General features: G+C 31.0%; 1 protein-coding gene across 3 annotated transcripts in view; it reads right to left on the minus strand.

Annotated features, from left to right (window-relative positions):
- Positions 1-16,917, minus strand: part of LOC138703459 (uncharacterized) — a 185,784-nt gene that overhangs the window by 15,651 nt on the left and 153,216 nt on the right. For 2 of the 3 annotated variants that reach the window (XM_069831336.1, XM_069831335.1), the window contains exons 7-8: positions 6,404-7,636; positions 3,541-3,742 (exon numbers count right to left, since the gene is read on the minus strand). In XM_069831336.1, coding sequence (XP_069687437.1) covers positions 3,541-3,742; positions 6,404-7,636 — 1,435 coding nt within the window. The remainder of the gene's footprint in view (positions 1-3,540; positions 3,743-6,403; positions 7,637-16,917) is intronic. The other variant, XM_069831337.1, reaches the window with a different exon arrangement.

The raw sequence follows: 16,917 nt of genomic DNA on the forward strand, positions 1-16,917 counted from the left end.
ACTGCAAACTTCTACTAGACACTGATTAAGTTTTAATAAACTGCTGCCAGTGATTTATTTGAAGGCAATTATCCACACGAAAAATTAACAGTGAAGAAAATTAACAGATACAATTATAAAACATTTAGAACAACTGTTGCTGTTTGACAGACATTCTCGAAGAATTTTCTCTCAATGTTTATCAGCACAGCAAATATTCCTTGTGAAGATGTGAATGCAATATTAAGTCGAAAATCATATAAATTAAATCCGATTAAAAAAAGGAAGAGAGTTTGGCCGGCCGTGAATTGGATCCCGGCATAGCTCAGATGGAAAGAGTGCTCAGTTCGATTCCCAGTGCCGGAACAAATTTTTCACCAATAATAGGTAAATTAAATCATATAATAGGTACAACTTCATACAAAGAACTGTAAAATATATCAATAATACTGTATATGCAAAAAGAACTATCGGTATGAAGAGAAATATACCTTACTTACGTTGGCTGAAAGGTTATAAATCGAACCTCTTTAATTTCCGAGAATCAAAATGTACTTAGGCAGAAGAATGTTATGCACAGGGCTATTACATTATGAGTAATGAGCAGTTATTATTCTTCCTTATAGTGTGGCACCATTACACGTATTGGAAAGCTTGCCTGACCCTATGTGAAGAAAGTAAAAGCGAGTTATTATATATAAATGCTACATTTCAAGGTTAGAATTAATGGAGAGAGTGTGTATATACCCCTAAAAGGTTTAATGCTTTTCCTCGTATATTTTACTGGTCAGAAATTCTTTCCCTCTCCATTTTCTATGATAAAGTATACTTCGAACCCTGTGAATAAAGTTTTCAATACTGCCAAACTGAAAATAAATGCAATATTATCACAATTTCAGCCATAACTATATAATAAAATAATTTCTAAGTAAGATGTCAAGAATCTTCATTTTCATATATGAAAACTTAATACACACTGTACCGGTACTTATATGATACAAGGTGCTTACATACTACTACTAAAATAAGTTTACTTTTTTACTGAATAATAAATAAATATACGAGAGCTAAATCAGTCTGTATGTTAATTTAATTTCTGAAGTTCTAACCCAATTATCCAAATTTAAGAAACTTATATGTAACAGTATAGATCTGTTTAAAGAAACTGAAATGTTTACTCCACAATATGAAGATACTGGTAAGAGAAATTTCTGGATACTCTATTAAAGTTCTACTAAAAACAGTCGAATAGAGTAAAATTTCAGTACTTTTGTAACAAAACAGGAACATTAAGCATGTTATGTAGACTAATAATTTTGCTACAGTTCTATTCATAGGCTACATTTTAAGTCAAAATAATTCTTGTAATTATTAACTGTTCTACATACTGATAAGTGTTATGACAAAACAAAATATCATTTTTAAGCCGATAGTTGTAATACGGAGCCTACATTTCAACACGGGAGCTTGTTATAAATAAGTTGAAACATTTTATAATTTTTTAAAAGTATTTTTCCAAGTTATAACTGGGTAAAATTGATCTGAATACACTATTTTCAAACTACTTCATCATCAAAATATGCATTTTGTATTGATTTCATAATGAAGTAGGGACAGTCAAGGAATGTGCTCTAAGAATATTAATAACTTTCTCAGAATTGTTGCTGTATGTAAGCAAAAAACGTTTCATTGAATACCGATGTGATTAACTAGTAGAACATTTTGAATGTTCCTTTAAACACATGCTACCAATTGTACGAGAGTATCGAGACTGCAATATGTCAGGAACTTAAGATATCAACGAGATTACGAAAAATAAGAAAACTCCTGGAAAGACTAGAAATTTGATCCTTAACACGAACATTCAGTGCAAATGTCAGAAGATAGAACAGTGCAGAGACTTCATAAAAGGAAGAAGAAAACGAAGTCCACATAATAGAATGATCCAGACAACCTAATCAAAACATCTGGACAAGAATCTTTGGAGAGATAGAGGAGTTGAAAGACGGCAATTAGAGGCAACTTCTAACAAAAGGAAAGCTTATTTAAATTACTACAAATTTAATGCTTCGTGTTAAAGTTTAGGCTACTAAGGTAAGTTGGCATAATTTCGCCACCGGGGTAATTGGGCTATATCGTAAAATTTTTATTGTGCACACGGGAAAATTTATTTCTTTGTGTTGGCAACACTTATCCATTACAAGGTCTGAAACAACAAACGTATGAATTTCCTAATTTGCAGGGGACTGTTTAATAGAGGGGAACAATAATGTGGCCATTTTTTCTGATAGTTTTCACTTGAAACTCTTTAAAATTATGGGGATTAGAGAAATTGGTAAATTTACAATTATGTGGCCCTCCCAAAAAAAAAAAAAAAAAAAAAAAAAAAAAAAAAGTCGGAAAAAGAAATGGGCCAATTACTCCAAAATCCTGGAGAACTGGGCCATCGCAATACTGGAAAGAAAAAAAAAAAAGATGAAAGGTTAAGAAGTATTTTTGTGGTTTTGAATGAACAATTGGATAATTTGCAGATTAAGTATTTTATGAAAGTCTAGAAAATATTAAAATAATTCCAATTTAAACAAAGTAGAAAATTATATTTACATAGTTTGATCTGGATATATGAAATCATGGCTCACTTACCCCAACCTACATTATAGCACATCTGCACATCAGCACATCAGCATTATATCGCCAACTAACTTCATATTCATCTCAAATTGGCTTGTAAGTGAAATGCTTTAAATAACCATAAAAAATGTCAGCCATATTCACAATATTTCAATTGATTTCATAAAAAACAATATTAGTTCATTTATGCAACCGTATTCCTTTTACTAGAACAAACATTTGTTATGTTACACAGCATATTCCTAACTGAAAACTATGAAAAGGTGGATTATGTACATTAAAAAACAAAAATCAGAGTTAATGCTCACTGTAATAGTAAGTAAAGATCTAAAATGATACATGCTTTCAAAGACAAGGGATACTAGATCTATATGGTGAACTGAACTACTGCTCATACTTGTGAAGTCTAATTTGAAGCATGTTGTAGAATTTGTGTTTGTATCATGCGAGATTCAATATATACATTCAAGAAACTTCACACATTACCTACGCCAGCTTCATAACGAATGTCAGAAGTATGTAGCTTTCTCGTCCTATAGCAATACATTTGTGATAAGACATAACATTTGTTAATTTTACATCTCACGTACACTATAGTGATTTCAATATGTTTTTTCTTAATATTCCATTCGATATTAATTCCAATCTCATTCTGGACAAATCTCCTGACCAGTACACCTCCAAATAGTAGCACTTTCATGTCTTTTTTTATATAGTTTCAAAATATACAATACATTAAATGTGAGAATAGAAGCTAACAAAGGCAGTAAATACAACTGCGTACAAATACTACAGCAAAGCAAAGTTGAATGCGTCACTAAAAGAAGAAGAAAAAATAAGATGGAGGCTGCATCCAGAAAAATCGGAAGTAGCAGTGAGTAGTAGTGGTAGTAGTAGAAGTAGTGATGCTTCAAACACCTGGACTCCCACCTGTGGCTTCTTCTGGTTTAGACGGTGCCTGGGCTAGTGTTGCCTCGATTTTGCGCCAGATATTTTCAAATGAATCCCGGCCCATGTAATCCATGGAACCTTGCTCCCAAGCCTGTTTCCTCATGTGCTCCTCAAATGCTGTTTGTTCAGCAGAACGTGGAGCTCCCAGAGTCAATTGAGATAGGGCACCAGCCAAACCCAGCTGTAACAGTATATAACAACATGTACCATCCGTAATCAACAGACAGTTTCTTAAAGCCAAAATTATTTGTATATCACAAAATTCAATTTAATTGATTAAGAGGTTGGATGTCATTAAATACAATTACAAAAGCAACGACATTATGGAAACTACACTAGTTTGTTAGGTACGTCATATTACCAAATATGTCTCTAAAAAACAGAAAATGGCAGAGTAACTCCCAATGACTAACAGCTTATAGAACAAATGTAGTTGTTAACGTTGTAGAAATAGCCTACTTTTCCACTTTCTTTCTTGGAAATAAAGAACAGGTACAGAATACTTAGCACAAAGAATCAGATGTCAGACCTCACAAATAAAGCTAAAGTAGCCTAACAGTAAGTAGTAAACGCAACTAATAATAATAATAATAATAATAATAATAATAATAATAATAATAATAATAATAATAATAATAATAATAATAATAATATACATAATAATAATAATAATATACATAATAATAATAATAATAATAATAATATACATAATAATAATAATAATATACATAATAATAATATACATAATAATAATAATATACATAATAATAATAATAATATACATAATAATAATAATAATAATAATAATATACATAATAATAATAATAATAATAATAATAATAATAATAATAAAAATCATCGTTGTCGTCTGTGTCTTTAGTTCCCGTCTAAATTAAATATTTAATTGACCAAGGTGAAAGTAAAAAAAAAAGAAACCTATACTAACCAACAATCGCATCAGAAATCCGGGTTTATCAGTCTAATGGTGGGAGCACAGGGACTCTTAACTTCCTTGTTTGCTAAAACATGTAAGGCTATTAATGCCTTACACAGTCCATTCGGATCTTACGAAATCATCAGTATGGTAACAACGTTTAAACTTTATTATATTTTACTCCACTATAGCTGTTTACTGTAGTTTATAAGTTTATAAAATAGGTTTCATTCTTTCCAATTTCCCCCAACCCCAAATACATGTTTCTTTATTATTATGTAGTAGTCATACTTACTACCAGAACTTATCAGTTTTCTTAGAAATTAAACAAAATCTATCAAATCATGACTTACTTTGTAAAAGACACATTATTTCATAACAAAAGAATGAGTAGATACCCATTTAAACTAAGTACCATATGTAAGCAGATATGAATTTTATTTTAAGCATGAGAAAAATAAGTCAAGTAACAGATAAATCAATAGCAAATTATATTTAAACATACACTATTGTATGCCGGTATTTAATCATTTGCACTTTATATTTTATGACCACTCTCAGACACAATTTAGATAAAAAAAAAAAGAAAGAAACGACTACCATACAGTACATACTGCTAATATTTTCATATGCTAGTGCGTTTATATTTAAGCTCTATATTATCTTATTAATACTGTGCTCAAACTGGGATGTTGATGCTTCTATTAACTTATATTATACCATACTTTCCATTTAGTTGGAAGGAATATAATTATAATACTATTCCAAATGGTAAATGAAATTTCAGTTTAAGTTGTCTCCCCTACTTTAGATAGTGGCCAATAACATTTGTACTTATAAAGTAGCCACAAGAAAATCACGCTGGTACGCAACTATATTTGGGATGATTTACTACTTATTGAAAATGCACCATTAAGAAATAAGAATTGGATTTCACAGACACCCCAGAAAGAGAAATTATGATAAAACTAGGAACTAATATCTTACAGCCTACAGTCTACATTAGGCCTAATATATTACTTAATCGAACATAAAAGTCTGTATTATGCTAAATAAATAAGTAGCTAAGTAAATAAATAAATAAATAATAAATAATAAATAATAAATAAATGAATGAATAAATAAGTAAATAAATAAATAAATGAATAAATAAATAAATAAAGTGACAATTTCGTTTCATGTTTTACACGTTTCATAATAAATCTGTTTTTTATCATGTTACAAGTATGTACCGGTACCTATTAAATGAGAATCACTTCGTACCGGTACTTAAAAAAAATAATCTTGGCCCTATATTTACAGTGCTTCTGTCCCGCCTCTATGTTATTTTGTGCCCCACACATATTCTGACTGTGATTATATTTCTCTGGTCAGTAAAAAAAGTAATTTTATCAATGTCTTATCTCAACATGAACAATAGAAAAAATTAAATATTGATTTAAAATTAAATCATGAACGGAATGTCAATGTGAAAAAAGTGTAGAAAGTTCGTAATAGGATGCAATTCCATGGATGATATAAGCTAAACCTATTTCACCATTATTAAGAACAGTATATTAAACATCCCCAGTTAAAATCATAGCACAGTTTTAATAAAATTTATGATTAATATTTAGAAGTTGCATAGACAGATATACATACTAAGGAAAGAAGTTCTACTCTTTATGGGTTAATACAAAATTATTAAGCAGCTCATTCTCATTGAAATATATTAATCTAATTGAAATGCCACTCATCAGTAAGGTAATCTAAAGTTAATAGCTGGTAATACAGTATATGAACTACAGAAATCTACAAATTCCTAAATTTTTAGTTCCAATATATTGCAAAATTGTCAAGTTTCATTATGTCAGATTTAGCAAAATATAAGAATCATGCAAAAGCTCATAGTAGTGATCTACTACTTACGTCATTGTCTGCAGCTTTGGATGATTCATCCTCACTGGAAGGCAGTGCTACTAAACATTCAGTCTCATTGGTTACAACATACTCGCTGTTAATAACATGAGAGGAGGGAGGAGGTGGGTCTGAGTGTGGTCTATGATCTTGGTGGCCTCTGTGTTCTTGGTGATCATTTCTTTCCCAAGAAGGAGGGGGTATGTTATAGATCTGATGTCCCTTGTCACCTGTATCTTGCGGTATGTGTTGGTCCCATGAATGTTGCTGGTGATTATGATGCTCATTCTGGTGATGATGAGGAGGAGACTCATGATGCCAGTGTTGATTTTGGTGGTGCTGTTCATGTGTGTGGTGTTGTGGTTCATGATGCTGGTGTTCGTGATGTTGATGATGGTGTTCATGGTGATGTTTGTGATGGTGTGGCTCATGATGGTGGTGATGGTGATGTTGTTCGTGATGTTGGTGGTGTTGTTGATGTTGTTCGTGGTGTTGTTGGTGTTGTTCGTGGTGTTGTTGGTGTTGTTTGTGATGGTGGTGGTGTTCGTGATGTTGTTGGTGGTGTTCGTGATGTTGTTGGTGGTGTTCGTGATGTTGTTGGTGTTGTGGGTGGTGTTGGTGGTATTGCTCATGATGGTGGTGTTGGTCGTGATGTTGATGGTGTTGCTCGTGATGTTGGTGGTATTGCTCATGGTGTCGATGGTGTTGTTTGTGATGTTCATGTTGTTGTTCATGATGTTGGTTATAGTTATGATGATGATGATCGTGATGATGTTGTTCATGATGATGTACATGATGTTGTTGATGTTGATGCTGTGAGTCAGGTTGTTGATGTTGGAATGAATCATTTTTCCATGTGGAATGGCTGGACTGTTGCATATGGAATGAACTGCTTGATTGTGGAATGTTCTGTTGATTCTTATGGTGTTCGCCTTTTTGTTCCTGCCATCCAGATTGCCTTTGATCATGAGAAAATGCTTTACGTTGTTGATCTGATCCGTGGTAATTCCAGGCAGGTATGTATGCAGAATGGTCTTTGTTTTCATTTATGTTGGAATGTTCTATGTAATTTTCCCAGGGGTCCCAAAAGCCCAAACTTGGATCTTCCATGTAAGGAGTGATGGATATTGGTTGGTATTCAGAGTACACAGACATGGGTTGAAATCTTTGAAATAGATCGATGATGAAATTTGAAACTGATGATGGAGCAGTGTCTACTTGAGTCTCGTAAGAACTGCGTTGAGCCTAAGTACGGAAACAAAACCATGCAACATAAACAAAGAGAAAGAACTAGTCAAACTATGAGAAGAAAATGTGCTATTAGTTTCAAATTTTCTTCATTAGTAATATCTAGCTGAAGAGGCCTTCATTACAGCTATCACAACATAAACACTAACTTGTAACTCCTCCTTCCCATTTAATATCTGGCTAGATTTTTTTTTATCAACAACTCAAAATACTAGCTTTTCTCATATGCTTCCAATGAAAAGCTATGAAAGCTCGTTCTAATAATTATATCATTGTTATACGTAAAAATAAACACTTCTGTATAAGAATAAACTGCATTCATAGTACTTTTTCGAAGAAGTAAGAGATTTCAACCTGATAATGATTACCCCTCTACGCCAAATACTTACGTGATTTAATATAGGTTAGTTATAAATATTTTTTATTTTGTTATCTATTTTTACAAGGTACGTGCCAGCAAAAACATTTAGCAGACCTACTGTCCATGTACAGTCAACCTATGCCTACTCGTTTTCACTTCTACTTCCCAGAGATTATAAAAAGGCGGTTTAAAAACTTGTTTCATAAGACTTCACACCAAATTCTATTACTCATGTTGTTATTTTTCAGTCACTACTTCATTTGAGCAATTACTGCACAGTTTCCCTTGGATACCAGACATTTTGTTCACACGAGTTCTGTTCACTCTTATTTCTGGTCCACAATAATCTTTCCTCCATTGTAGATATATGGAGGAATCATTTATCCACTCCCTTTCTGTCCACAAGGATTCTCGTTCATATGATAATTTAAATTTATTATTATTCCATGTTAAATGCATTCTTCTCTTGGTCACAAGATTTGTCGATTGTTTTTAATGTTCTCTTTCTTCTTGTGGTTCTACTGAATGTAATTTAATATTGTAATTTTATTGATGATTCTCAAATACAGATCAATGTTGTTAAGTTAACAATACATTTAATATCTACCAGCGATTTGCTCTAGTTTCAATTTAAATAAGTAACAATAATAGCACAAATTTTAATCATATAACATTGCTAGTAATTTCGCCTGAAGTATCCAGAAACAGAATTCTTTCACAAGTTTTAAATCTATGGCACAAATCTTCTTCGATAGAAGACATATAATATTATGTACATTTCTCTTAAAATACATTGTTCTCAGATTCTTGATGGCCTCTCAACAACCGAGTAAGTACTACATGGCTATCTAAAAGCAGAATGTAATCATGTCTCTACGAATGATGAGATAAACGTTGGAAAGTGTAAAACTCTAATTCCTTTCCCAAACAAAATGTAAACTAATAACACATTTTTTTCTCTACATACTAAGTGCAGGATCAGTTTACCTGGCGAAATGTGAAGTAGAATTGTAATTACGTATTTAAGTGACTGTAAAATACAAAATTTTACAAGTTAAGATATTATATGTACCGGTACCATATATTATTATGTAAATTATTACTATTATTACTGTAACAAGTATTATTATTATTATTATTATTATTATTATTATTATTATTATTATTAAAAATAAACTGAATTTGTCAGAGGTATTACAAAAAATTGACTTCTTTTTTTTAATTCCTACAATTCAAGAGGACATAATTTGATGGTTTCCGATGACCCAGATCTTCGTATTTACCAGGACACCATTTTCCTTCTTGCTTCCCAATATAGAGGACATAATTTTAAAATGCAAATTAAGAAAAAATTAAAATAGAATAAAGAAACTTCTTTGACGTTCATTGGTTCAACTATATAACAAATGTTTCTTCCTCATTGAGAATAACATGTTTTACGTTATATTAACAAATTTAATGTGATATACGAGATGTTTAAATAGCCTATACAGAATTTAAGTATTGTTTGTTAAGTTCATGACAGAAAAACTTTGTTTTAAATATTTTAAAATTTGAATATGGTGTAAAAGGAATTTTAAAATGACATATTAGAGTATAAAAACACACTAGTGTGGTAATCTGCAGTTGGCAATAGTATACTGCGATACAAATGTGGGAAATGAATTATAACAGAACCGAGGAAAAGTTTGAAAAAACAAGCAGAGCAAGTTTTTTCCAATTTCCGAGACTCTGTTATGCATTTCACACGCAGGTATTACATACTATTTTTTGGACGATCGTTAATTTAGGCAAATAAATAAATTAATAAATAAGTTTTTAATGTTATATTGATTTCAGATAGAGATTGATTTTGTTTCTTTTGGATTTATATTTTAACAGAGTTTGAATTTCGTTGCTATGATAGTAGGTACTGTTGTTATGTGCATACAGTTTTATCTTTCTGCATAAGTTGTAACTTTCTGCCAGTTTTGATATTAATCGTAAAATTTATGGCAGAAACGATTGTAGACAACGATTGTGTTGATGCGATTGAATGTAGTGATACAGAAGAGGCAATAACTCCTATGTGACATATTGATCAGTTTTGAGATTTTTGCTCTATTAAATAACTTAAATAGTGATACAGCAAATAATAAAATCTCCTATATGTAATTATATTTCTTTGTTTCGAAAATGTAAGAATTCACAGTCTCCTATGTACGGCTGCCATAGGATGAATAAATGTGTTTTTTCTTCCTACTGAAAACTTTTATATTTTGCACATAGGAGTTATTGCGGGAACAACGATGATATGTATGATTTTACTTCTCGAACGACATGCGGGAAAATTTCATAACAATATTGTTTTTTCTTTGTTGCCACAGTTACAGAGAATCGTGTGGCAGGGGCATATACTGGTTAAAGGGTTTGGGCTACTGCTGACCCTATTATTACACAAAATATATCTAACAATTACTTTAATTTTAATTACTATGGTAAAACTAATAATACAAAATTATTACATTATGTTATATTATAAACTTTTTCAGCGGTAGCCCGCAAAATACGCCCCTGTCGTGTGGGAATTTGAAGTTCCATGCCATGGCAACACTAATCATAAGTAAAAAAACACACAATCGTCCAAAAAATTTGTAACAGTAATACTAAAGATATTCTGTAATTAACAGTCTATTATAAGTAATTATTTAAATTGCATCAAACAACTAAGATACATAAACTGTATTTCTTCTTCATAGAAAATAAAATGTTTCACATTACATTCATAGGATGATTAAATATGCCCAACTTAAGTGTTGTTTGTTAAGTTCATAACAGAAAACCTTGTTTTAAAAATATTTCAGAATTTTATTACAGTACAAAAATAAAGTTAAAATGGCGCGTTAAAGAACAAAACACACGTAAGTGCAATTTTAAAATGATTTAAATTACATTAAACAACTAAGATATAATGTAAACAAATTTTTACCACAATAATTAGGCCTAAACATGTGAAAAAGAAAGAGCAAATTGTGGATGGAGTATTCTTATATTCAGTGTATAATAATATTATACTCAATATACTTTTTATTGTAAAAAAAATGTTACCGGTATTAAATATGAAACAGGTAAACTGAACCTTGGATGCAAAGTAACTACTGAGCAATAAGCTTATATTATGCAGCAACATTAAAAAACAATCCATAAATTGTTAGCAATTTTATATACATATGTTCTACTGTTTCTAAATCAGGAACTAGTAGTCAACACACAAGCAGCTAATCCTGTGCCTGTTGTAACATTGAGTAATCAAAGTCACAAATAAGGATAAGAAATTCAACTCTAACCCTTATTCTCAAAATTGGGACTACTACAATGAATTTCAATCTAAGCAAGAAAGTACTACCAACACGCAAGAACTGTAACAATGATAACTCTAATACCAAATCTAAATACACAACTAGCTACACATTCAAAATATTAATGGACCTAAAATAAGCATTTTCAGAGCATGAATGCATAAGATCTGTGACTTAAGGCTGGTTCACAATAAACCGGAAATGGAAACGACAACAAAAACGAGAACGGAAATAATGTTAAAATGAATGTATTTAAATGTGAGCATTCACAATAGTTAATTGTGAATACTCACATTAAATGCATTTATTTTAACAATATTTCCGTTCTCGTTCTCGTCGTTTTTGTTCCCGGTTTATTGTGAACCAGCCTTTATATATTAAACTTTTTTTTTTTTTTTTTTTTTTTTTTAAGTTTGATTTCCTTTAGTTGAAGAAACTTGCACCGAGTGACTCCAGGTTATTTGCTATTATGAATTACGAAAATTTTCGTCCCTGTTCCTGAATTGTAGAATTTCTCCTGTCGAGATGTGCAAATTTATTTATTTTAATTTTCATATGATATTTTTGTGGGTTTTCATTACACTAAATTTAACATTGATCAATCAGTATTTGGTGATTATGTCCATCATAAGATACTTTTCTGCATTCACATTCTTTTTACTATGAACATTACCTATTGTGAGAGTTTTTTATTTTAAAAATAAATTATATTAATTTATTGGAATAGTATTTACATATGGGATATTAAAATTGCATTGAATAATCCTATCTATACTGAAGAGAGACTCAGTACTTGGCAACATAAATAAACTAATTCATTTTTTATTTTTCTTTTACGTTTTGCCAGGAGACAAAAAAATATGTACCATTGTTTGTAATTATATTTTTAATTCATGAAGAAACTTAAACCTAAGGGGTGAAAAAAGAAATTTTTGAACATGTTTTTCATTTATAAAGTATGTCTCAAGGAGTCTGTTTTTTATTTAAACGACACCATGCATTTATTTTTCCATTTTTGGATTCTTCGGTCTCAAAACATACAAAATAATATATTTTACCATTTATAAACTATTATTTTGTAAAAATTGCCTAAAATGTATGATCCTGCTGGATGTGTACATAACAAAGACCAATGCTTCAGTATACCAATTTATCACTATGAAAAATGATAAACTGACATACCAGTACTGAAGCATTTCTCATTGTTATGTACTGTACACACAATATATTGAAATCATAAATTTGAGTTTTTTTTTTTTAAGTGAACAAAAATACGATTTTTTTTTGGTACGTTTTGAGGTTTAAAGAATCTAAAATGGACAAAAAAGTATATGGTGTCGTTAAAAAAACTCCCTGGCACATTCATTATAAATAAAAAACATAGCTTTTGAAAAAATGTACAACATATGCCTTCTTTCACGCCCTATTACTTTTGTATTATATAGAGTTTCTTCATAAAATTAAAAATACAGCTACAAGCAGTGTTTCATACATTTCTGTCACGTATATCTTTAGGATAGTTAGGTTATGCAACATTGTATACCGGTACTAATTTTTGTTTATGTTTAAATATACTGGTACTTAAATTCAGAATAGTAACATTAAACTACCAGTCTACCGTTACTGATAGGTACTAAAAATTTGAATACTTTAAGGTTGTTCAGCTAGTACATATGTATTCCAAAACCATACTTAAAATTTACGTAAAAGGACGTCTCTAAAGAAGGGAATTCGATACAATAATTAAATGAAACGATCCTACTTCTTCCAGCTCCACATGTTTTACAATGAAATGATCGGAAAATATGAACATATGACATGATTAAATGATATTTAAGGAGTAGTATATAGTAAGCAATAACAGAAAAATGCACTGGAAGAGTTCATATATGTTGTGTCATGTGTTTACATGATAATGCTCGAAGTGAATGTAGTCTGAGGGTTTTGGATAGGGAAATGTGAAGGAAATCAGTACTATCCTACTCTAAAGTTAGTATAATTATGGCCTTAAATCAACAGCAATAGGCATTTAAATTAAGTGGCTATATTTTGTACTGCTTATGAAAGCTTTGTAGACAAATCGTTTCAAATAAAAATTCTTCTGAATTTAGAGATACATAATATGAAGTAACACAGACAAAAGTTATTTTTATTCATGTTTAGGTAGTACTCCAAAAAGCGTAATTAAAACCTAATATATCATATCTTCCTTATCAGATAAAGTAGAATTTACCGCAAAAGAAGTAAACTTGATATAGATTGTTCAAAATAATGTTATGTCAACATGTTTACTTATATTTTACGTAGAGTAATATTTATTATTACCAGTATTTAAAGGTCAGTTACTAAAATACGATTTCTAATTATTATGGTAACTGTGGCAGACATTTATTTCTCTCCATGTTACACCGCTTCCACAGAGTTAAGAAATGTACAAATTATAATTTTTGCGAGAGATAAGAAAATTGTGCAGTAAAGCCTCTATAAACGTTCCATATTCAAAAGAGTCTATTATGTGTGCCTGCAATATGTCAAGATCTCCATTGGAAAAGAATGTAAGCTAGCAAAATAGCACTTGGTACAGCAGTTAATAGACTGCTTTATATATTGAATGGTATATCTGTCTTATTCCAGATTTGTTCAGATTATACTGTACACTGGTATACCTCTTATGGCCAGTACAAATGTTAATGGTACCACCATTTCTATTAAAATTAACATAAAGGTACCTGAACTTTTATTTAAGTTTTATATTTAATTTATTCCTTATACAGAGTGATTCATGAAGTAATTCCTGGATTTATGGAGGTGATTCTTGAGGTTATTTGGAACAAAAAAAAATGTAAATAAATTAATGGGATCACATTCATAATTATGATGTTACGGTAATTTTAAAATGGCAGAAAAAAAAATTTATTTAGAATTTCACTAACAAAAATGCAAAAAATAATTAAAATACAAACAATTGATTTTTAATGTATCAGTCTCTTTCATTTGGAGTGGATTTAAATCACATTTTCGAAAATTTCTCCCTGAATCTCAAGGCAACGGTCTGCACATGTAGCATTTTGCAGCTTCACATATTTGTTCCTTATTGTTGCAGCAGCATTCAGAATGCGTTGAAGCAACTCTTCGCGTATTTGTACCTTAACCTGATATACGATGTCTTTCATCCACTCCCAGATGCACGTGTAGATAGTTATGGCAACAAACATGTCTAGCGCTCCATTATGATGCGTTTCGAAAATGTGTTGTAACTTCGTAATTATGAATGTGATCCCATTAATTTACTTACATTTTTTTACCAAATGACCTCAGGAATCACCTCCATAAACCGGGGGAGAACTTCGTGAACCACTCTGTATATTACATACTTTTTTATACCAGTATATGTTTAGGTACACACAGCAACTATTTTTTCAATGACAATGACTCTTAAGACTTCATATGCACATATTAGAATTAAAAATGCTTTCATAATTACGTTTACATGATGATATTGTACTTCGTGTTACTCGACTAGTTTGCCTATTTACTTACTTTCTTTTTAAACAAATTTATGCAATAATTTCCTTTTATCATAATAATTAAGTTATTCATTTATGTGATAATGAGGGACAAAGAGTCACCAAGGATAATAATAAGTCAAATAACATATTACCAGTGCCTCGAAAATATACGAAAGTTTTCGCACCCTGCTGGTCTGCTAAACTGTTAAAGCTATGCTGACATTGCTGATGAAAGAGCCAATCAGAGCCATTCACCTCATGTTATTTCAATAGCAGACCCGCTATCTCTAGACGGATAACGTGAACATGAACGAAGTTTACTGTAGGCCTAATTTGGTTTTAAAACATGGCATCCCATTTGGATTTACCACTGTGGAGGATATTAATCTACTTAGAACAGCTCAAAATGGATAAATTATTCAGGTCAAAGTAAGAAGGCTCAGGAAAGAATTTTTCGTTGAGATCAAACAGATAAAAACCAAGCAAAAATGCTCCTTTAACTTGCTATTACTCTGAAACCAGTCAAGATTTTGAGTAGCGACCACTTTTGAAAGTAATTTCCATTCTTTCTCAACATTTCTTTCGCTTTGACCCCCCATTTAACGTGAAAAATAAAAAAGTTTGCCGCTTACCAACTTTTGAAGGTGTAAATGTCTATTCTGAACAGATCACATCGAGTCGACCTGGTTGGCAAGTTGGTATAGCGCTGGCCTTCTATGCCCAAGATTACAGGTTCGATCCCGGGCCAGGTCGATGGCATTTAAGTGTGCTTAAATGCGACAGGCTCATGTCAGTAGATTTACTGGCATGTAAAAGAACTCCTGCGGGACAAAATTCCGGCACATCCGGCGACGCTGATATAACCTCTGCAGTTGCAAGCGTCGTTAAATAAAACATAACTTTAACAGATCACATCGAAGCTAATATTTTTTTCCTCGCTTTTCAGAAAAGATTTTAATTCCGAATTTTTTTCTATGCTATCTTATGAATTACAAAAATTACAGCAGGACTGATTGATTATCATAGGAGTTACGGTATGAGAAATAATTTAACGGAACAGGAAGTATCATATAATAGTCTTACATTAAAGAAATATGTGCACCAATCCCTTAAGATTCTTTCCGGAAGTTTTACGAATGTAAACATACGTCATAAAATAAGTCACTACTGACGTCAACATAGCATTAGATGTTTAGCGGGTAATGAGGGTGCGAAAACTCTCTATAGTAGACCTACCTTAAACATTTGGTGTGACTTTCAAAATGTGTCTTTGTTAATATTTCACTTTGTTATTGTTTTAAATCTCTGATCAAAATAATTACAGAATTAAATACATAATGATGTGTGTTCATGTTTTGTCTGTGATTAATTACATTAAACTTGCTAGTTAAAATAAACATTTCAAATGTTACAATAGATTGTTACGTTAAAATGTAGTAAATCAGAAGTATAAGCAAATATTTATCAATAGAAGATAGTTATATAAATATAACATAATAACCAAAAGTATAAGAGAAATTAGAGCAGGCTCAAGAAATGACCAAAATAGTTGCCAGCCAGACCAAAACGAGCAAAATGCGTATGTCTTGAAGAAGAAAATATTATAATCATCATTATAGATAGTATGTGATATTTGTAGGTCAATTACAGGAAGCAAAGGGATTAAGAATTATATTAGTAAGAATTAAATTAAAAGTGCCTAAAGGAAATGAGCGAATGTTTAATCAATAGAAAGCTCTAACAGTGTGTCCAAATTCGTTATTAAATTTAACAGATATTGATATGGATTTAGCAGTTAACATGCATGAGGACGTGCTTTCAATATACCTACTAGTAAAGCTTGTTCAGTACATATCTACTTAGTCGCTCAAACTGAAGTTCCTAGCCATGCTATTGATGGACCTTCAAGCTAAAAACTGTTACTGCCTTTTAAAATGAGCAAAAGTAAAGCAATTCAAATTCTAAGAGTAACGTAATATTTTTGAAGAGTGACATTTCGACATAATCTAATTTAAAGATTTAAGTCGACTAAGGTATTCATACTGACATGATAAACACAGGAATAATTTC

The sequence above is a fragment of the Periplaneta americana genome, chromosome 7 (assembly GCF_040183065.1).
Source record: "Periplaneta americana isolate PAMFEO1 chromosome 7, P.americana_PAMFEO1_priV1, whole genome shotgun sequence".
NCBI lineage: Eukaryota > Metazoa > Arthropoda > Insecta > Blattodea > Blattidae > Periplaneta > Periplaneta americana.